Source organism: Danio rerio, chromosome 8, assembly GCF_049306965.1.
Source record: "Danio rerio strain Tuebingen ecotype United States chromosome 8, GRCz12tu, whole genome shotgun sequence".
In the NCBI taxonomy this organism is placed as follows: domain Eukaryota; kingdom Metazoa; phylum Chordata; class Actinopteri; order Cypriniformes; family Danionidae; genus Danio; species Danio rerio.
The window spans coordinates 56099191-56122149 of record NC_133183.1 but is presented as its reverse complement, the minus strand read 5'-3'; the positions used below and the strand labels follow the sequence as shown (position 1 = coordinate 56122149).

Here is a 22959-nt window from a genome sequence, read left to right as displayed (position 1 = left end):
GTTTATACATTTTTTCATGAAATGCAAAGTTTTAAAAACTTTATCCTACTCAGTTGTGCTAATAAGTTTTAATGTAGAGGTCTGCATTAAGAGAGGGAGACCCGACCAGATTTCTACGGCGCGGGTATAAATTTCCAAATAAATCACAGGAGCGGTCGGTAACGGGTTCAATTTGGGACGGGAGCGGGCTGTCTAGCAATATCGCTCCCGACTCCCGAGTGAGCACGCGTATGTATGTGTGTAAATGAAATAGCGCGATGCTGTGTTTAGCTTGTTTGTTGCAGTGTGTGTGTGTATGTATGCGCACGCGCGAATGAGAGATATGTGTATGTGTATGTGTATGTGTATGTGTGTGTGTGTGTGTGTGTGTGTGTGTGTGTGTGTGTGTGTGTGTGTGTGCGTGCGTGCGTGCGAATGAGAGATAGAGCTTTGCCTGTGTTTGTGCTTGGTGCTTATGAGTGTGTGTTAGAGGGCGCGCGCGCGCGAATGAGAGAGAAAGCTTTGTCTGTGTGTGTGTGCTTGGTGCTGTGCGTGTGTGTGTTTATACAGACAGCTTGTTATAGGCTGTCTGGACTGTATAACTGGGTGATTTTCGGTTTTGTTCTCCCCCCGCTCTTTAGCGGGATCGGGCGCGGCGGATAGAAAACGGGGCGGGTCGGGCAGCGCGACATCAAGTGCTTAATATAAGCGGGAGCGGTCGGGTTCCGGCTAAAACCTGGCGGGTGCGGGATTCAAAATTTAGTCCCGCGCAGATCTCTATTTTAATGCACATTTTTAAAATGCGTTTTCATTAAGCATTTTTATGCAAAATTCGAAAATGTGCATAAAAATTGGTGAATGGAATCACAGCTAATGATTCTTTAGCATATCTTGCTTTGTGTTTAACAGAATAAAGAAACTCAAACAGATTTGGAACAAGTAGAGAGAAAGCATATGATGGCAGAGTTTTCAGTTTTGGGTGAGCTGTCCCTTCAAAATGAGTAGAAGACATTTTATATGCTTTCAGTGTCAGGAAAAGTTCAGCATAATAATTCTGCCTAACATTGCAATTGTGTTCAGTGGAAAAAAACATATTTTATGAAAATATTCAACATTGTTTACATTTTGACTGCTTTAATCAGACATGTACCTGTGAAGATGTTTGCTGTGTGTTTAAAGTGTGGATCCACGGTGCTCCAGTTCTTGTAAAGATCCCCTAATTTAACATCTAGCTGGAAATAGTCCCTCAGAAGTTCCTCCTCTTTTTTGTCAGGTTCTGACAGTACTGTGCACAACCCCTCGTCTTCCTGCTTTATACAAGTCGTTCTTTTAGACATTTTCCCCAACAACTGCTCCTCCTCTTCCACTTTTCCTTTCTGTCTGTTTTCTGGTCCTGGATTGTTATTATGGCTGTAAACATAGTACCATAAAGTATCCTCTGTTTGTGTTAGTGTCCACACTTTTCCACGCATTACTCCGGTCCAGTGACTATCTGCGGTCTCGCGCCATCTAAATAGATTGACAGTAGAGTCATATCATAAACAGCTGAACACAGAGGTTTATACAGTTTAAAGAAACAATTTGTCAAAAAATTATAGGCACTTTTTTAAAATACAATTTTTATTATTGAAATGACAGAAATGACTGTGTTTTTCAAGGTCATACCTTCACCATTATTGTACACCACCATGTATTAAAGGTGAATATTGTGCAAAAGAGTTATTTAAAGTTAAAGCAAGCAGTGTAACATGATTATGGTACTTTTATTGTAAACATTGTTTTCCTTATTGAGTCGACAACGTGTTAAGGCCCTGATGGTGATGCTGCGGTCTTGAGGTTCGGCTCCAGCAGTAAACAAATGCCTCGTAGCTTTGATTGGCTAATCAGGAAGACCGGGAAAATTCCCAGCGCGCCGGTCCATTTTTTAGCCGCGAGGGCCGGTGTCCCTAGCTGCTTGCACTTTCAGCAGTCGCACTTTATTTATTTATTTATTTATTATTTTACCATAGCCTCACTCTTTTTATTCATTATTTTTATTTTCTTGCAGCCCCGTGAGCAAAATGCAGCCTGCAGGTTATTCGACCCCAAACAGTGACACCTTGGTTAAAATAAGAATTCGAGTAATTAATATTATTGAATATTACACCTGCTCAATAAAAATTTTATGATTCACTACATTAATAAATCTGACATAACTTGATCAAAAATCTAAAAAGGGGCGAATAAACAGTGACAGTGCAATACTTATTTTTTTATTCCAGACGCACCACCATAGCAGTGGTTGTGGTCCACTGGTCAGCATGTTGCATTACGACGCTGCAGATCCGTGTTTGGACCTCACCTGAATAATTTTTTTTTTTAGTCTTAAGACATTTAATACTGTTTGGGTTACTTATGTAGGTGTAAATATTTCATTTTTATTTTTTGTGTGATTACCATTGCAAAGGACTGGATATCCATAAAGAATTTTGCACAGAATATATATTCATTTATAGGAAAGAACATTGTGGTGTTTTAAAGAATAGTGTTGGAGATTTAGCCACCTTTTAATGTTCTCATATTTATGAAAACATTTGAAGTACTAAAGCATCTGTGTCCTTGAAAAAGACGTGGTAGTGTCATTAGAAACTGAATTGGAAATGATGTTATTTTAATGTAGTCAGTCGTGAACTGAGGTGGCCTGGTCTAAGGCTTACGCCTGTTTCACACCGCAAGCGTCAGCGGCGCGTGAGCAGAGCGTGAGCAGCGCGTATGTCGAGCAGTAGCAGCACGCAGGCGTTTGCCTTTCACACCAGCTGCGTCTGCAGCGCGCAGCTCTTCGGCAGCTGCTGCTGAGATCAACCTATCTCTGTCTATTCTATCTAGTTACCCCTCTATATACAAATACACTTTTTAAACTTTTCATCTGTACCAAGGCCCCTCCTATGCTGTTTCATTAACCTGCAAATGTTTATTTAACAAATTTTATAGATCAAATAGTACTGTATGCTTCTAAAGCTAACTTATATGAGAATTGTCTACAGTCAGAAGACAATCGCCTGTGATATCATGTCATTTGTTTTTTGATTATCAGGTTGCTGTAGACCTAGTTATAATCATATTTATACAATATAGTTACAATGATATTTATACATGATCAAACTAGTGTTAATTTCTCCGCTTCAGTGATGTCCAGCGGCAGAATAACAGCTCGTTAATTCATGCTCGTGCAGATGATGAGACGGACAAAAGTAATTAATGCATGTCATTCTTTTACTTATTTTCGTGTTGTCAGATTCACAGTGCAAACAGCTCCCGGTAGGAATAACTCGAGTGAACATAAAACAAAGCCGATTAAAACTTTCTTCCTCTGCTTAGCTGCACAGAACACAGCGAGCTCACATAATCCAGCATGCGTGTCGCACTACACTACCCACAATACACTTCGCTATGGACTACAAATCCCGTAAATATTCTATTTCCCCTCTCCTACAACACTAGTGTGCAACTTAAGCAAAACTGATAGTAAAATTGTTTTACATTCGGTTTTGTAGTTTGGGCCTAAATAAATGTTTGTTGCCGTTTTTAATCGTTTTAAGTTCATTTGAATGACTATATATAAACCATTTGACATTATTAACGCATTTATTGGGTAAAATTGCTACTTTTTACTGTCATTCAATGTGTTTTGGTCATTATCAATGCACTGTCACTTTAATTGAGCGTGAGCAGCGCGTCAAAAATAGACCCAGCGCCGAAACTATCGCTGCACTGCTGCTTCGGCGACGCTCACGCCTCGCTCTGACGCGCTGCTGCTGCGTGCGGTATGAAAGCTCTAATCTGTTAACATGGACGCCGAAAACACACGCGCTGCTCACGCTCTGCTCACGCGCCGCTGACGCTTGCGGTGTGAAACAGGCGTTAGACTTTTTTGATTTCCTTGTGAATCTGTGGTGAACTGACAGAGTTTGAGGAGGAACTGACAACATTTAAAGACATAAAAGCACCGTTTTTTGGGCCGTGACAAGCCAATGCGTCTGGATGCGCCGCCATCTTGGAATTTATCTCGTTGAATCACATGAAATCAGATATATCCAGGGCTTTACATTAACACCCGCCAAATGCGGGTAGATTTCGGTTGTGGCGGGCTAGACAGCCGCTCCCACTAGCCACTTTGGTTGGCTGAAACCAATTTTTAAATTGGCCGTGCTGGCTCGTCGTCACTACAGATTATACTGTTAGTTTATGACCGTTTGTCTATATGCGTACAAATGTGATCTTAGAATCGAGAAGCAGCATGACTGATAAAACCAGCTTTTCATACAAGCAAAGGAAAGCAGGTGAATAACGAATGAGGATCACGAACACGGCGAGACAGGCTATCCTCACTTAGTGTCGCGCATTGATCCTCACTTAGTGTCGCGCATTGATTCAAATCAATGTTTAAAAGCTCCTGTGCTGTTTTCTCACTCCAAGCAACTGTGCCTGATACGAAACTAGTGCGATGCTCGTGCACCCCACTGTCCTTCAAGGGCTCGAGATTCTTTGTAAGCAGCAGCAAATGTTTTCGCTTTAACCATTCTTTGAACAGAGTTTTAATTGGCCTAACATTAACCGTGTGCGCAGCATCATCCTTTCATTATCACGCAGAGAGTGTTTTTTACCTGCTTTCTTTTGCTTGCTGTTATTTTTGTTAATATAGTTTAATAATCATCCTTTACAGAAATATTGCTTTAAAATGTTGTTGTATGCATAGTTAACTTGTGATCTGGGTCCTTGAGCCAGAACAGACCACTGTGCTTCGTTTTAGATGCGTGAGAATATATATTTTTTAAATGTAAGCTGTTTTGTTGAATAAAATGTGGATGTATACAGCAGCATTTTGCTTGTTTTGACACATTATTTAAAATTAGTGGCAAGGCAATAATTAGTTTGGTGTGGCCAGAGAAAAAAAAGTATTGTTAAATCAGTTTTGTGTTGAGCCCTGAAAAGTCCTGTGAAAGAAAACTAATTGCAATGCGAAACTTTTTTATGAAAGCATAACCCATTTGCTCATGCTCATTGAGTAAGCGCATAAACAAAAATCAATTAAATAAATGAAGAGGCAAGTGGTAAAAACACAAAATCTAAAAGAAGTCAATTCAGCAGCTGCAACCCATGCCAAAGTCAAATTTATGCACATAAAATATATTTTCCCAACTATAAAATTTTGGCTAGTGAAAATGGCGAGTGGCTAGTGACAGTCTAACGCCTGTTTCACACCGCAAGCAGGCGTTTGCCTTTCACACCAGCTGCGTCTGCAGCGCGCAGCTCTTCGGCAGCTGCTGCAGAGATCAACCTATCTCTGTCTATTCTATCTAGTTACCCATGTCTCCCTATATACAAATACACTTTTTAAACTTTTTATCTGCACCAAGGCCCCTCCTATGCTGTTTCTTTAACCTGCAAATGTTTATTTTACAAATTTTACAGATCAAATAGTACTGTATGCTTCTCAAGCTATATGAGAAGTGTCTACAATCAGAAGACAATCACCTGTGATATCATGTCATTTGTTTTTTGATTGTCAGGTTGCTGTATGCCTAGTTATAATAATATTTATACAGTATAGTTATAATGATATTTATACATTACATGATCAAACTAGCTAGATAACAGCTCGTTAATTCATGCTCGTGCAGAGGATGAGACAGACAATAGTAACCAATGCATGCCATTCTTTTACTTATTTTCGTGTTGTCAGGTTCACAGTGCAATCAGCTCCCGATAGAAATAACTCGAGTGAACATAAAACAAAGCCGATTAAAACTTTCTTGCTCTGCTCAGCAGCACAGAACACAGCGAGCTCACATAATCCAGCATGCGGGTCGAACTACACTACCCACAATACACTTCACTATGGACTACAAATCCCGTAAATATTCTATTTCCCCTCTCCTACAACACGAGTGTGCAACTTAAGCAAAACTAATACTAAAATTGTTTTACATTTGGATTTGCAGTTCGGGCCTAAATAAATGTTTGTTGCCGTTTTTAATCGTTTTAAGTTCATTTGAATGACTATATATAAACCATTTGACATTATTAACGCATTTATTGGGTAAAATTGCTACTTTTTACTGTCACTCAACTGTCACTTCACTTTCACTTTTGGTCATTATCAGTGCACTGTTACTTTAATTGAGCGTGAGCAGCGCGTCAAAAATAGACCCAGCGCCGAAACTATCGCTGCACTGCTGCTTCGGCGACGCTCACGCCTCGCTCTGACGCGATGTTGCTGCGTGCGGTATGAAAGCTCTAATCTGTTAACCTGGATGCCGAAACAGCACGCACTGCTCACGTGCCGCTGACGCTTGCGGTGTGAAACAGGAGTAAAACTACTAGCCACAGTGGCTGGTGATCAAAAAAGTTAATGTCAAGCCCTGGATATATCTTATGTTTATCCTATGCTATAAAGACTTCACTTATCACTGCTGTTCACAATGTCCAAACACAGATACAGGGACACTGGAGCGTTTCAAAGTCGTATCGATTAGCTGGTCAGTCTATGAGCAGACACATGATCGATCCGCTGATGGATTGACTGATCTACGCAGCTTTGAAAATGCTTCAGTGTCCCTGTATCAGTGTTTACACTTGGTGAACAGCGGTGAAGAGTTAACTGATGACCTTCACAGCCAATCACAGTCATTTCTGTTGAGTTAACAGTTCTAAATGTTAGCAGGAAATGGAGGTTTTTAAAATCTCTGTACCGATAGGTACCGAATTCAATACTTTTGACAACACCAGTTTGAATACATCAAAATACTTGAAGAGATTATGTTGCCCTATGCTGAAGCGTTGCATCATTACATTCATTATTATCAGGAACATTATAAGAAGAACTTGGATGAACCCTATGTTGTCGTGGTCATGTTTTATTAATCCTACTGAATCAAATGAAAGCAGTTATATCTTCTGTTTATCCTACGTTATAAAGATTTACCATAGACTGGTATTTCCTCGGTTTCTTCAGGGCATATTAGGTTGTTCTGGAGGTCTTCTACTCAAGAAAAAGAGAGAGCGCCCTCTGGCCTTTGGAGGAAATTTACTACTGATCACATCACCATACTTTCCTCACATGATGTGCAAGACAATCGCAGCTTTTGCTAAATCGCAAATGAGATTTTATGTCAATGATTGACGTAATGGAGTGGCCTGCTCAATCCCCTGATCTCAACCCAAGTGAAAAATTGTGGGCTGACATTAAAAATTCAGTTTCTGCAGCAAAATCCAAAATTCAAAGGAAGTAGACGCAGTTCATTCATTATAGACTGAAATCCCTGTTTCCGTGTGCCAAATGTTTTGTTTTAAGACAGCAGTTATCACAAATAATGGCTCTGCAACTACATATAAGTTCAGTAATTTGAACTGAAGGGTAAAAATGTCTTTAGTTTATAGGTTTGTATGGGTAACAAGAAAAAATATGAATATTATTTTTATAAATAGTTTAATAACGAGTATAAGAAGAAAAAATACGAATATGAACAGGTTAATTTTTCTTTTATATGCCTCTTGTGGGAAAAAAAAAAACACGCAACAACATAAAATCTCTTAATACTGATCCAAATTTGAATGTGTAATGTTTCCACTATTTTTGAAACATGGAAATAAAAGCTATTTAAAAATATATGCAAGTCATTAACTTTAAAGCACTGCTATTTTTTTACATTATACTGTGGCCTATAATTATGTATGAGTTAGACCATCCCGGAAGGTGCGTATCTCACTTTGTCTGGCAAACTTTTTTTTTTACTTTTTACTGGAGTGACAATGCTGTTTTTAAAAGTTTGAAAGACATGTCTTAAATAAGGGTAAGCTCATGCTATTAGAACGTTGTTTGGAAATAGAGGCAACACATTCAAAGGCACTAAAAAATGTAATGGATGCTGAAATGTGTGCAGCCAATTTGACTATTATGAAAATCTAAGGTTGAATTACTCAGAACTCTTTGTGTTTTGTAATTGTGTTGTGTGTGTTTACTTCTAATGGAGCAATTCATATATATCTATATATTACAGTATATTACTGTATATAATTTACCTGAAGGTCTGACCACATCCCAGAGTGAGATCCAGCCGAAGCTCTGACCGTGGACACGACAGAGACCGCCATGCCTTACAACTGGCAGAGAGTAGAGCATGCTGGGACATTCTGCTGCTTTACAGTTTACTTACAACATCAAATCAGACAGGTCAAGTCAGCTAAAAAAAAAAGATAGGAAAAAGTTTAGAATAAAATCAAACCAAAACACATTAAAATGCATGCAATGAAAATACACACATCAACAGTAGCAGACGAAGAGCTTAAAGGAAAGTCTACATTTAAATTACAAACAAACAAGAGACCTTTATAGTTTATATCACAGGGCTTGACCCTTACTTTTTTCAGAAGGAGCACATCAAAGAATTTTAGGAGTGCAGTGGAAATGTATAAAATAAATAGTGTTCTTCTTAATAAATGTACACGAGGAGATCTTTAAAAGCAAATCAGTTTTAAAACTATTGATTCATCTATAAAAGAGTTGACTCAGAGTGGTTCGAATGAATCACCAGTGTGTTGAGTCTTTAGCCGTGACGTCGATACAAAACTTAAGCCCTCCCCATTTGTTGCGCGCGCAGACCCGGGAAAATTTTAACCGCCCCGCCCACAAACACTGTAGAAATCTCAGCTTGCATCGTAAAGGCTGCATACAGATACTATTGGTTATTATCCCTACCCAAAGATGAGGCTGTGAGGAGTCAGTGGTTGAAGTTTATTTTTGCTAAAATACCTCAGCAATATTCACCTTATTCTTCGCCGACGAGCGGGCGCTGCCATTTGAATCTTTTTGGCACGAGACTTCCGGTCTCATTTACTTCCATTCATTTTTAGACATTAAAAACTGCTCGTTTAGCTGTTTGATGTTGCAAACTGATATTTCCTTGTTATATTATTCTACTTGGTCTGTATAGTCATGCAAACATTTGTTTGTAGAGCAAGTAGTTTTTTGCCGTTTATTATTCCTAGTCATTTCTCCCATAGGCGACTGGAAGTTCTAAGACAATTGCAAAACAGGCGCACTTCCGCATTTTAGACTAAGGTCAATAGCCCAGCCTTGCGCTGTGTTCCTGTCATTTTTCTGATGAGTGCTTCAGCAATCTATGCGCTAACAATGGGGGATTTGTCGGCCGTATGTTAAAGGAAGAATCAGAAAAGACTATTGATGTATGGGATCTTGTCAGAACTTAAAAGGAACTTTACAGTGCACAGTTCATGGATCAGTTTCTTCCTCCATTTTACAAGTGTAAGTACGTGTGAATAAAATGGTTGCCTTCTTGTTCTCTTTAGCTTGCAAATTATGTATTTAATTGTGTTTTGTTACTTGTAACCAGTTGTACTGTGTCTGGTTAACTCTTTACATTCTCATACTGCGTCTAACACCATATTGAAAACGCAACGTGTGCCGGTTTGTTTACAAATTTAAATGTGTTTGTGAGCTTGCGTTCCACTGCCGTTTGTCATTGCTATGGCCACCGTCAGCTGTGCCTACACTTGTGTGGCAGTCAAGTTTCAAAATAGTTCAGCTTTTGCCACTGTGTGGATTAATACTGAATGTGTGTCGCTGTTTTACTTATGGTTAAGAATAGAGCAATATCCTGGTGTTAAACTGCATTGGGCTCACACATACACCATGTGCTCTGACTACTTTAAAATTGTTGATAAGCTGTGGTGGGCATTTAACTCTGTCTCATGAACGCAGTCTAACAAATCACAACAGACTGGATCATTGGACCAATCACTGCAGATTAGCATCGCGCTAAGGAGCGGTTTGGGAACAAATGAATCGCTGAACGAATCATATAGGAGTTGTTGGGATAATCAGGTAAAAATAAATGCATATTATAAGACAATGAAAGTGTTTTTTGACCTTGCATGCATATCAGACTGTTGTTGGAGACCCTCAAAACCAAAATATTACCCTTTTTAATGCATAATAGGGGCTCTTTAAAAATATCCATATTGTAATTGAGTGCAAGAAAGTGCACCCTGCTGAAAAATCCAGCTTAAACCAGCCTAGGCTGGTTGGCTGGTTTAGCTGGTTGAACAGCCTGGTTTTAGAGAGGTTTTGGCCATTTCCAGGCTGGTTTCCAGCCATTTTCAGCCTGGTTTTTGCTGGTCAGGCTGGAAAATGACCAGCTTAATCCAGCTAAAAACAGCTTTACCAGCCTGGTTTAAGATGGACATAGCTGGTTTTGGCTGGGCTCCCATCCTGGCTAGGCTGGTCAAGCTGTTTTAGCTGGTTATCTCCCAACCTGACCAGCTAAGACCAGGCTGGAAATGGCTAGAAACCAGCCTGGAAGTGGCCAAAGCCCCTCTAAAACCAGCCTGGTCGACCAGCTAAAACCAGCCAACCAACCTAGGCTGGTTTTTTCAGTAGGGTATGTGTTCAGTAAAATAATGTGACCAGACCACTGTGATATACAGTGACACGTAGTGACATTATACAATTTATCTCACATTATATTCTAAGTGTAGTAAGTAAAACAAACACATTACTGTATATTATCTTAATTTTTCATATTAGAACATTCCAGTTAAAAAAAAAAACATTTGAAGTCCATTGGATGATAACTGTTGCTAGCAAATGACTGGTCTATGGATGTGTTCTTTTCAAGGGTGCTCGACGAATAATCTGTAAATGTACATTAAAATCTTACCATTTGTGTGTTGTTTACATCTGTTTGCACTTTCGCATTCATTTTGTGGCATCCTATCATGTGATTGGTTATCAATGCACACGTGATTCATGTTGACAAAAACGTACGAGGTACTCGGTTCATCTTTTGAAGCGGTCCAAAACAAAACATTACATTATTTAGCTTAGTTTAGAAATTATATCAGAAGACCCTGCTATATAATGTTTCTGTTTGTGGGTACTATCAAAACGATCGGTCTTGAAGAACAATGATCTGTTGCTGTTCACCAAAAACGTTCACGGGGTTTATCTGGGCAAAAGTAAATTATCCCTGAGTGACTTCGCCGATTTTAAGTGCCGTCTTGATTTCTGTGTTAACATCAACATAGCTAAACAGACCACGTGGTCCTTTACTATGCTTAATTCAAAATGCTTACATCTCCAAAAAAAGATATTTACTTACTAATAATACGTTGTATTCCACATGGCAGTGTTCGACTGATGCAATTAGGCGTCAACCGAGGCTCTTCGGTGATTGGTGAAAAGATGCTCAGAAGCAAATCTGATTGGAGAAATCACGGTTAGTACACGCCCACCGAGGGATGGCGGAAATCCACGCCTTCTGCAGGCTTTGTAGAAGCGTAAAAACCGGCGTGTGTGGTGAAAGAGAAATGGCGGACGTGGTGTCTTCTTTCATGTCAATTGGCCTTAGTGAGCAGAAAGCTAAGGAAACGTTGAAGAATGAAACACTTTCATCAACACTCAAGAAAGCCATTGATCTGGTAACGTTACGTATTTGATTAGAATACATAACGAGTCGCTGATGTGGTTCGTTGTCAACGTCTTTAGCCTCTTGAAAACTTTCATTACAGTTTCTCTAATCACTTTATTTACAAAAACTAGTAACCAAATTAATCATAGATGATTAAACATGTTATTGCTTATGTTACTGTTGTGTTTATCAGGCTCAAGGCCAGCTGGGGTCTTCTGCCATTGACAAGATCACTGGCACTCTGCTGTACAGTATGGTGACACGACTTAAAGACACGAACAGGCTTCCCTTTCTCACAAAATACATCATTTCACGAAAAATCACAACAGAACTGCAGCTGTCAGGTATCTGATTTTGCTCCTCTGGAACTGTTCACCTTTTGTTTCTCAGTGTATGTTGTGACTTAAAATATTGACTTTAAAGTACACATGAATATAACACTAAACATGGGTTTTGTTAACTCACATTGCTAGTTTTGTGGTGAATATCATTAAGACAAAAACATAGTTTGCTCTTATAAAGTTTAAATTGAAATCTAGAAATGCGATTCTAGTTTGATTACAGTTACATTTTCAGATTACATGTTTGAGGTATTGGGCGTGGCTAACGTACTTAACCACACCCCTCCAACTGTCAAGGCTGATTTATACTTCTGTGTCAAGCTTAGGCACATGGTCCGGCGCAGCCTTCACATGGCCACCTAAAGCCTGGTTTATACTTCTGCGTCAAGTGACCGGCGCAACTCACGGCGCAGGCAACACGCGCAGCTGTGCATTTATACTTCTGCGCGCTGTCTCCGTTGGTCTGCATTAACACTTCCGAAACGCTAGAGGGCAGTGAGGTGTTAATATTCCTCTGTGTCGAGTTTCTTCGCTTCTGTTTTGGTATTCTGAACACTTCCTGGATGTACAAGTGACTCAAACTCGCTCATTTTGAGGCAGGAACCGGCGGACGTGCAACAACTTTAACCATGAGGTAAACACAGAACAAAACTTTCCATCCGGAGCTCCTTCACGGGACTCCACACTTGTAAACAAACGCTCGCGCCATTCGCGCGGCTCTCGGTCCCGCCCAGACTCGTCGGCGTTAGCAAGCCGACCAATCACAGAGCTTGCGCTACGCGTTGTTGCGACGTGTAGTCACAATTTTTGAGAGGTGCACGTCAGTGACGGCGACGGCCACGGCGAAGGGCTATGCGTCAGCGCCGTAGCCTACGCCGGTGTTTGACGCAGAAGTATAAATCAGCCTTAACCCTCGCTGTAACTGACGTGCACCTCTCAAAAAATTTAACCACATGTTGCAACGACGCATTGCCCAAGCTTTGTGATTGGTGGGCTTGGTAGCGATGATGCTGTGAGACGTCAGCGAGATGAAGCGAGTGTTTACAAGTTTCGAGTCGCGTGAAGGAGATCCAGATAAAAACTTTTGTTTTGTGTTTACCTTTTGATTAAAGTTGCTGCACGTCCACCGGTTCCCACTTCTGTATGAGTGAGTTTAAGCTCCTTGTAGCGTTCAGAAAAAACAGAACACCCACAAAGAAACTCGACACAGAGTAACATAAAAACCTGATGCCATCTAGCGTTTCGGAGGTGTTATTGCAGAGCAACACAAACAGCACTCAGAAGTATAAATGCACGACTAGCCTACAGTTTTGACAAACAACAAACAGAACTGGCGAGGAGGAGGTGCCTTGTTAGGTTGTAATATCTCTCCCAAAACCCTTTTCCTTCTGAATGAAATGCCTACATTACTATATCCAATCACCTCTCAGTAGAAAAAAACAACCACGCCTACTGTTTTCTGATTTAATATTTCGTTTCTCTAGGAACTGCGTCACAATACAAAAAAACAGTCTCAACTTCTGGTTCCTGCGGACATTAAATACTCTTAATGTATTAGAATCAAGAATATGTTTGTACTTAAATAAAAGAATTACGAAAGAGTTTGATTTATGTTGACCACAGATTTGTTGTTATTATTTATTTTGCCTATAATAATCACTACCCACCCCATGGAAATTGAGAGTCCTCTCAGCTGTCCCAACCCAACTGTCACAGTAATATGGGTGTTAATTTAGTGGGTGTTACAATAGCCCCTTTCACACATACAGACCTTTCCGGAAAATTGCCGGCAATTTTGGTTTGTGAGAATAAAAACCTTTGAATATTTTTCCAGACACATTTAGCTGCTAGAAGTTAGTCAGATCACGTTTAAATGTTCTTCTTAATGCCAACTGTGTAAATAATCATCAATGAGATGCTTATAATAAGCCGTTGTTTGTTTACCTTCAAGCTTTGCGTGTGCCTTTGAAACAGCCTTGACATGCGAAAGTGATCCTGCGAAAGTTGTTCACAATTTTGATCATCCACAGAGTTTGTAATTTAGTCAAATGTTTACAAATACAAGCTCAGCCGTTTAAAGCTCATTTGTGGTGAATGATGTCAGAATTTACCGGTATTTTGGAATGGATGTGTGAATGCTCTTTTCCGGAAAATTTACGTAACGTCCTCGCCTGTGTGAACAGCGCTTTTTTCAATATACCGGTAAAGTCGTTCCGGAAATTTTCCAGATATTTACCGGTATCAATGTGTGAAAGGGGCTAATGTCTTATACGTATTGGGCCTGGTCCAATATGTCATCATGCCACAGACAGCGAGGAAATCTTATGTAAATTAGCCAAATGCATTTTGGAATGATTTTTTAAAATAAAATACCAGCAAAACTTGGATTTGTGTAGTAATCACAATTGCGGGAACCTGTAAACAAGACATGCATGACACAACCATTTGACAATATTATTATTTTTCCAAATATTAATATAATTTAGAAAGTGAAAAAAGACCACAGAGCACAAAAAATGCAATATTAAGAGAAATCTATTACTGAGATAGGTAGATAATACTCAAAAGTAAATGAATCCATAATTTCTGATATTTTTATTTCTGTTTATTTTATTTTTCCTCAGCGGCTTTGGACTTTGTGAAAAGCCACCCTCAGGGCGATGTGGATCAGCGCAAGTTTGAGGTGGCCTGTGGTGTGGGAGTGGTTGTCACACCTGAGCAGATAGAGGACGCAGTAAGAACACTATTTATAGATACATTATGTGACTTCATAAAACCTGAGATCGTTTTTAAAGTTTTTTTAAGGGAGGGTCTATGTATGCTGGTCTCTTTCTTATTTTCCCAGCGGTGTTTCCTTGTAGAGCAAATGATTAAACTCTTAATGTGTCCCGCTTTATGCGCAGTAACATCATGTTATACAACTGTCCAGCCAAATATGCTTTGATCATTTTTTTTATGTCTTGATTTAAAAAGAAATGCAATATAAATGTTTTTAATAGAATGTAAAGACATTTTAAATAATTTTATTCTTGTTTTCTGCTCTCAATTATTTTGTATGGCGGCCAAGCATTGTATTTTAATCATCTCTTACTTCAAAATGATATTTATAACAAAAGCTGAATACAATAGTTTTCTATGACTATTTATGTTCAGACTGTAAGCAAAAAATCTGGTTTATTGCTTATCAAATCTTATTTTCTCTCACATTTGGAGATGGTTTGAAATGTGATTCCAGTATGGATGCTCTTGCTGCTCATATCAGATTTCAGATTTTTTCTGCCACTGTAAATGTGGCACAGAAGTAACATAAAAGCTAGTTTAAAATAACCAGTAGTAGTTATTAAGGGTGTCGCGATCCTCCAAATCCTCGATTCGATTACATTTTCGATTCTAAAGTCACGGTTCGATTCGATTTTCGATTATGAATAATTAATTTATTAATAACGAATTAATTATTTGTAGCCTGACATTTAAACTAACTGACCTGCATGGTCTTTGTTTTACCCATAAACAAATTATACAGTAAACGAATAAAGGTAAGTTACACACATAATTACCACCTGTCAATCACTTTTTTCTGCGGGACTCGTGAATAGGCAGTGATCTGTGTCGTTATAATGGCGTCGGTAAAAAAGATGCACAACCAACAGGAACCAGCCAACAGTATCTGAGCTGTTCGCTAAAATGACTAAGTACAAATGTGTAAGTTAAAGATTGAAGCAGTCTACTGACCCGCTGACTGCCTGGACCCGCTGTCTCGAACGCATGACAGTGTGTGTGTGAATGTGTTTGTGTGGTCACGTGATGTGCGTTTTCAGCGGTAGTGAGGAAGGAGGGCTGCTCAGAAATGCTACACGCCAGTGTGGATATGGATCGTTGTCGTTCTAAAATGCCATTTAAAAACAAAGACCTATTAGTGTAAACAGGGCCTGAGTGTGTATTTTTCGCGAGCGGATTTGCAACAGGGGCGGGGTGAAGGATCGCGATGCGCCCATCCTCTATCAGCCCAACCCTAATACGTACATAGCAGAGCTTGCAAACTGTGTTTTTTTTTTTGTCGACAACACGAACATTGTCAACATAACTCACTGGAAATCCAAAATACTTCCACACTGGCGACTTCGTTGAAAGAGGAGAGGGTTTAAGCTCTGTCGACGGGTCTCCTGCGTCTGCACAGTTTAACATGCACTTCAACAAGCGTGTTTTTTTTCCTGCTTGGCAAGCCAAGCTGACGTGACATGGGGGCGTGGCAGCATCGACGATTCTATTTTTTGATTAGATAATCGAAATTGCGCTTAAATTTCGATCGATTTCGATTTAAAAATCAAAATCGTGACACCCTTAGTAGTTATACAGTATTAAACTCAGTACTAGATAACGCCTCTTACCCCACAGTGGCTATGTTTCTATCTGAAGATGTGATTTAAATGTATGCACAAAACTGGAATATCGCATAAAAACGTGCGAATAAAGCATCGTTCCCATCCAATAAGTCAAAGACAACATCGTCACTTCCTGATTAACTGGGGCCAAATATCAAAAGTAAAAACTGAATTTGCTGCAGTAGGAGAAGCTGTGTGAATCTTTTCTTTTTTTTAATAAATGACTTGTGCTTCTGAAGACAAATGCCGACACGCAATGAACCCGTGGTGGTGTTTGACGGCGTGAGAAACCGAGCACAGATGCTCTTAACTATTCTGGAGGTCATTAATAATGTAATAAAACTAATACTTAAACGGTAAGGAGCTGACCAAAACAACATTTCAGATGCTTTACAATGTGCTCAACCTGCTGGTTTATCCATTCACACACAACTTTCTTATCACATGATCTCTTGTAACAAAATCTCATGACCTTTTTAATGCACATACTGGAATTTGTTCGGTAAAAGTGTTTCCATCGTAGTTTATGCACATCTTTTCTTATAAAGAGTTTATTCTACTCAGTTTGCGCATGTTTTTTTTCGCGCATTCTCAAAGTGTATGCACATCTTGGCATTTCCATCAACCGTTTTCATTTATTTATTTTTTTTTATGTCCATATTCAAAATGCGCATAAAATAGCTGGACAAGCATAGCTAGTAAAGCTAGCTGTGACTACCTTTTGGAAAACCCTCACAATATCCACCAGTCCTCTGTATCACTGAGCGAAAAAATGGTGCTTATTTGGAAAGCTAGATGATTTCCATTTTTTTTTTGTGAATTAACGGTGCAGACTGTGTCCTGGTTGGATCCTATTTGAGAAAAAACACATTATGTCTGAACACAGCTTAATGCCTCTATTAAGGATCCTGATCTGTCATTGTTCTCCTGTTAACTCTTTCACAGGTGGAATTGATTATCAGGAAACACAAAGATCAGCTGTTGGCAGAGAGATATCGCTTCAACATGGGGATACTCATGGGTAAGGCTTGTGTATGCTTTGAGTTTTTTTCTTTTGTTTTGTCCTTAGGAACTAATAAATAATATGAATGTGTCAATGTGTGTGTGTTTGCTTTTTACTCCCTCCTTACCCTACATTTTATTTTCCCAGCAATGTCAGAAAAGTTATATTAGAATCACTTTTTGTGAATATTGCCTTTTTATGTTGAGACTTTATAATGCTTTCCTCATTTCGTAGGTCACTGTAGATATAAGTGTTTGCTAAATGTTATGTGAATGCAAAGTCATGGAAGCTAGTCATGTGTTGTGCCTGTATGAAAAGTTTGTTTATGCTATTCAGGTGAGGCCAGAGCCACTCTTAAATGGGCTGATGGGAAGATTGTCAAGAATGAAGTGGATATGCAGGTTCGTGCCAGCGTGGCAGTTTTTCTTTTGATTTCAGATGATTGTCTTAAAGGGATAGTTCTCTTAGGAAAAAATCTGTCAATAATTACTCAGCCTAGTGGCATTCCAAACTCCCAATACCTTCATTCATGGTCAGAACAAAAATGAAGATATCTTCTTCATTTAATGTGGGCCTGTCCAGGGCCAGAGCTCCGACCAGCAAGCTAAGTCAGTTATGGGGCACCAGTGGCAGAGCCCTGCTCACAAGCAACCCATTAAATGGTCAAGTCATTCCGGTGCACCAACTGCATGGTGTTGGACTTCCGGTCAAGCAAGTAATATCTACTCTTGCCGTAACATCCACACCCTGAGCGATAGACCACAAAGCCAATTAAGGAATCGAAACTCATGAGACCAGGGAACGTTTTTCAAATCTTCTATTGTCAAATTTTGGTGAGCCTGTGCGAATTTTAGCCTCAGTTTTTTGTTCTTAGCTGACAGGAATGGCACCCGGTGTGATCTTCTGCTGCTGTAGCTCATCCGCCTCAAGGTTTGGCGTGTTGTGCCTTCAGAGATGCTCTTGTGCATACCTCTGTTGTAACGAGTGGTTATTTGAGTTACAGCTGCCTTTCTATCTGCTCAAACCAGTCTAACCATTCTTCTCTGACCTCTGGCATCAACAAGGCATTTGCGCCCACAGAACTGCCGATCGCTGGATATTTTCTTTGTTTCAGGCCATTCTCTGTCAACCTGTGTGCGTAAAATTCCAGCAGTTTCTGAAATACTAAGACCAGCCTGTCAGGTACCAACAATCATGCCATGTCCAAAGTCACAGCTTACTAGTATTCCGATTGAACCACTGAAGGCATGTGGACTCTATTAAAGATTTTTTTGGGTGTTTTTCTTCTAATGAGTTGGGACAGTTGCTATCTATGGAGGATGAGAGAGCTCTCAGATCTCATCTAAAATACCTTAAATTGTGTTCTGGTGATAAACTAAGGTCTTAGGGAATTGGAATGACATGAGGGCAAGTAATTACACAATTTCATGAAAGTTATTGTAAAACGTGCTATACAAATACACTTTTAATTGAATTAATTGTATAATTAATTGTCTGAACTAACCCTTAAATATACATTCACTCATAATTTGTGCATGTTTCTAAGGTGTTGCACCTTCTCGGTCCAAAAACTGAGGCGGATCTGGAAAAAAAGAGCAAGGTATGTGTTTACAGCCCCTATTTTTTGTTTGTTTGTTTTTGCAATTGTCATTTGTCACATATCAATCCTTTTGTCAATACAAAATAAAATTAAGTAGTGTAATGCCTAGTTGTGTAATAATAATTATATATTTATGAGTAATGTATTAATATGCATTAATAATATAAGTATATAATTAAATTCTAAAAAAAAAAACATTTAGGTATTTTAGGAAAAATATTTAGGACAAAACTTGTTTCTATTAGTTGCACAAAACACCTTTTAGATAAGTTAATATAATAATGTGAATCGTCTTCTTTGGTTTGATGCTCAACAAAGTCATTCTGTCAAGATGAACAGGATGGTCAGAATTTTTTTGTAAAAAATGACAGAAAAGACCAAGATTGGTTTTATGGTGGTGTAAAACATTATTTTTAGCCACATTTTTTTCTCTTCACAGGCAGTCAAACCCAAAGCACCAGAAAAAGATGTGAAGATTGAGCAGGCTTCTGCAGTAAACGGTAAGATGCCGAAGGCTGTGTGACCTTTTTACACTGCACTTCAATCGAGTGAAGTCATCTTTATCAGGGTTTCCATGCGTTGTCTTATTTTAATGTGTAAGTTTGTCAACCTTTTTGACTATTATTGTCATTACTCTAATTCAATGAATTTATTAAAATGGATTGTAAACCATGAAACACATAATTTACTAAATAAAACATATTTCAGAGGGCCCTGCAATAAATTTTTTTAACTTTTAATAAATGCCAGCTTTTATCTGCAAAATAATTATATTTGTATGCAGAATTCTGGAAGAACTGATTAATAAAATGCTATTTAATAATTAAAACATACATAGTAGAGAGATTTATTATGCAATTTATTTGATAGAGCCCTACATTAAAAGTTGCATTTTGTTTAGTATCCCAGAAAACATTTATTGTGTCATTTAGCTTTGTGAATCTAAAAAAAATAAGAACTAAGGAATAATAATTTTTGTGAAGTAATTTATTTTTAGTAGGAAAAGTCATTGCCATGTTCTTGTGTATTTGATCAGGATTATTAAAATCCTATTATTATTTTGATTATTATATAATTTTTTTTTTTTTAAGTTTTACAAAATTATGGAAGATCTTTTAGAAGTTGTATTTTCATACTTTTACTCTTTTTATAGATGTTGTTAATATAGATGTTGTTAACTATATAAAAAACTGCAGAATGTTTTCCTATATAGTCATTTATAAAGCACAGATTGTTTCATAACCACTTTATGGTGGTAATAATTGTCTATAATGCAAGTTGAATTGAATTAGCGCACCGGTGTCATTATTTAGCTCATTTACAATGTAAATGTTGCAGAAAACACAATTACTGATAAAAAAAACCATTGATCTGGCTGTAAGCAGCCCTACACTGTCAATAGACTCAAGGTCATCAGTCCATATAAATAAAAATTTACAGTGTCTTTTTTTTATTTTTATTTTTTTTTATCACTTATTGTCATCAGCAGCACATGTGATATGATAAGTGAAAAGCTTAGGTGGTAGCTCCAGACAACATAATCCACAACAATATTATAATAACAGTTAAGTACAAAAAACAATAAATATGTTTTAAAAATTTTTTTATTTGTTATAATGTTGTATTGTATAAATTTAGTATTTGGTATAATGCCAAACCAACAATAATTTAAGCGTCATTATTTTTGTGAAAATTATATGCTGCATCAGAGATGCTAGTAATGGCTAGGGTTTGGCAGTATGATGATATATCTTTTGGCGGCAACAATATAAAGTTTCTTTTGATAGGTCATTTGCTGTATTGTAAATATATTGAACATCTGGTTCTAGAACTATACTTTAAAAGGAGATTCTTGAACCATCTAACATGATTTCTTCATAAAATTGTAAAAGTCTGTTTTACTAATGCATCTTTCTCTCAAGGTGATGGGAACATTGAGAATAAGTCATTGATGGAGCAGCTGAGAGGAGAAGCTCTTAAGTTCCATAAGCCAGGTAAGTGTCCTTAACGACTATGTGTCCAGATAGCTACAATGTCATTCAATCTTCTTATTTTTCCTTTTATCTTCTCGGCACAGGGGAGAATTACAAAACGGAGGGTTATGTTGTAACACCTAACACCATGAACTTGCTGAAGAAGCACTTGGAAGAAACTGGAGGACAGGTATGACTACAACTGCAACTACAAGGGAGCTAGCTGGAGCTCGTCTACCCCAATAAAGACATGGGCTCTCCTAAAAACATGATTTGTGAAATTTCTGGGGATCTCAAAAAATATTAACAATGTGTTACTGTATTGTGCAATTTCAGTTTCATATTATTCGTTCAGCGATTCATTTGTTCCCAAGTCCCTTCTTAGCGCGATGCTAATCTGCGCTGATTGGTCCAATGACCCAGTCTGTGATTGTACGACTGCGTTAAGCGCGAGACAGAAAAAAAGATCAACAATTTGTAATCAGAGTGCAGAGAGTATGTGTAAGCATACCTGCCAGAGTCTCTTTTATTTTAGATTCATGTCCTGCCACCCTCCCGTTTTGTTATTTTTCCTGGAAAACTCTCGTAATTTCAATCCCACCCTCCCCCCGCTGGTTTTCAACATTTTGGTACGGTCTGTGAAACCCCCGGGTTGCCAACTTTGGTATAGGATCCAATCGCAGCAGCCGCCCAAAACACGCTCCTTAGAACAGTTACTAACACCACAGTACCCAGTTCCCAACAGTATAGTTTAAACACTCGATTTACAGATCACAAAATATTCATTAATCATCCCAGCAGTAGCATTTTGAAAATGTTATGTAAATTGTACGTTCACACGGTTTTTTCTTTCACTTCTTTGTAGGTCCGCACACGTTTCCCTCCTGAGCCTAATGGTATTCTGCATATCGGTCATGCCAAAGCAATCAACTTCAATTTTGGTTTCGCCAAGGTAAACGCATCCTAAAATAAGTTGCGTATAAGAAGAAATTCCAGGCTAACTTAACGTGTCTTTGTCACTTTGTCAGGCCAACAACGGCATCTGTTTTCTGCGGTATGACGACACAAACCCAGAGAAAGAGGAGGAAAAATACTTCACCGCCATCAAAGACATGGTGGAGTGGCTTGGTGAGTGTTAAAATCGGATTCAATCTATCCAGTAAAAACCAGTTCGTTTACTGAAGTATAAAAATGACAGATTTAATCAATAATCTTACAATAATAAATAAAATATTAAGATAATTGTTCTGTTGTGATGAAAGCTGTTTGTGTAGTATCTTAGTGACCTATGGCTCTGTAGTAAATGCTGTATGTAAATACCACATTTAAAAACCAATTCACTTTATAACTTCCGTTGAGTGCTTAAAATGAGTCATTCTGAGAGATGATTCAGTAGTTGTAAGTTTATTAGTCACATTAAATCAACGAAATTGGTTAAATTTTCTGTTTATAAAGTAACACTATTTCCTGGGTTTCTTCTTTATTGGTATTTAAGGGTTTCCACAAGAACACTCTCTGGCTTTCGAAGGAGTTTTATTACTGGGCACACAACTGTGCTTCCCTGACAAGATGTGCATGACAATCAGAGCTTTGCTTAATCACATTTAAGATTTCATTTCGATGAATTGCCTAGTCCTAAGGACAGTTCCTGGCTTTTCTGGGGATTTGAGTTTAGATTCTCTGCCCGAGCCCAGACTTGACCCGCGGGCCAGGTCGGGCTGATATTTCCTGCTACTCTCTTCAGGTTGAGTTGAACCGTGATCAAGTATTTGTGTTTTGTTTTTTGTTTTTTTGTCATTACCTAATTGGCCCAACTGGGTGGAAAGCTATGCCATAATTATAAATATTAAATGAATATTTTAATATTTTAACGAAGTTGGCCTAAGCAACACACATGGATCTACAAAGTTGAGCAGTTCGTGTGTCATGCACAGCAACGCTCTAGCTCCTGCAACAGCATCTCCTCCACTGGCACACATTCACACTGCACGCGCAAGCAGAGGTAAAGCCGCGCATATGTAGAGTAGAAACAGTGGGTCTTATCGATGGATTTATGCAGTAAAATTGCTACTTTTTATTGTCATTTAATATGTTTTTGGTCATTATCAATGTACTGTCACTTTAATTGAGTGTGAGCAGGGGCAAAAATAGACCCAGCACTGAAATGATCGCGACACTGCTATTTCGGTGCCACTGCTTCCGCATGCGATATG

General features: G+C 38.6%; 2 protein-coding genes across 10 annotated transcripts in view; one reads left to right on the top strand and one right to left on the bottom strand.

Moving 5' to 3' along the window:
• ogg1 (8-oxoguanine DNA glycosylase) overlaps window positions 1–11182 on the bottom strand; it is a 29800-nt gene extending 18618 nt beyond the window's left edge. For 4 of the 8 annotated variants that reach the window (XR_012383855.1, XR_012383856.1, XM_073909870.1 and 1 more), the window contains exons 1-3: window positions 11139–11182; window positions 8041–8201; window positions 1130–1488 (exon numbers count right to left, since the gene is read on the bottom strand). Coding sequence is in view for 4 of the 8 variants with exons in the window: in XM_073909870.1 (XP_073765971.1) it covers window positions 1130–1488; window positions 8041–8150 (469 nt within the window). In the remaining 4 variants the exon portion in view is untranslated. Of the gene's footprint in view, window positions 1–1129; window positions 1489–8040; window positions 8202–10697 lie in introns of all 8 variants that reach the window. The other 4 variants (XR_012383853.1, XR_012383854.1, XM_073909869.1 and 1 more) reach the window with 2 other exon arrangements.
• Window positions 11183–11284: 102 nt separating this feature from the next.
• The window catches only part of qars1 (glutaminyl-tRNA synthetase 1), a 32859-nt gene continuing 21184 nt past the window's right edge, over window positions 11285–22959 (top strand). The window contains exons 1-11 of one of the 2 annotated variants that reach the window (NM_001423662.1): window positions 11285–11457; window positions 11641–11791; window positions 14413–14522; window positions 17116–17191; window positions 17510–17574; window positions 18720–18773; window positions 19213–19273; window positions 20696–20767; window positions 20851–20936; window positions 21612–21698; window positions 21775–21874. In NM_001423662.1, coding sequence (NP_001410591.1) covers window positions 11347–11457; window positions 11641–11791; window positions 14413–14522; window positions 17116–17191; window positions 17510–17574; window positions 18720–18773; window positions 19213–19273; window positions 20696–20767; window positions 20851–20936; window positions 21612–21698; window positions 21775–21874 — 973 coding nt within the window. In that variant the 5' untranslated portion in view covers window positions 11285–11346. The remainder of the gene's footprint in view (window positions 11458–11640; window positions 11792–14412; window positions 14523–17115; window positions 17192–17509; window positions 17575–18719; window positions 18774–19212; window positions 19274–20695; window positions 20768–20850; window positions 20937–21611; window positions 21699–21774; window positions 21875–22959) is intronic. The other variant, XR_012383632.1, reaches the window with a different exon arrangement.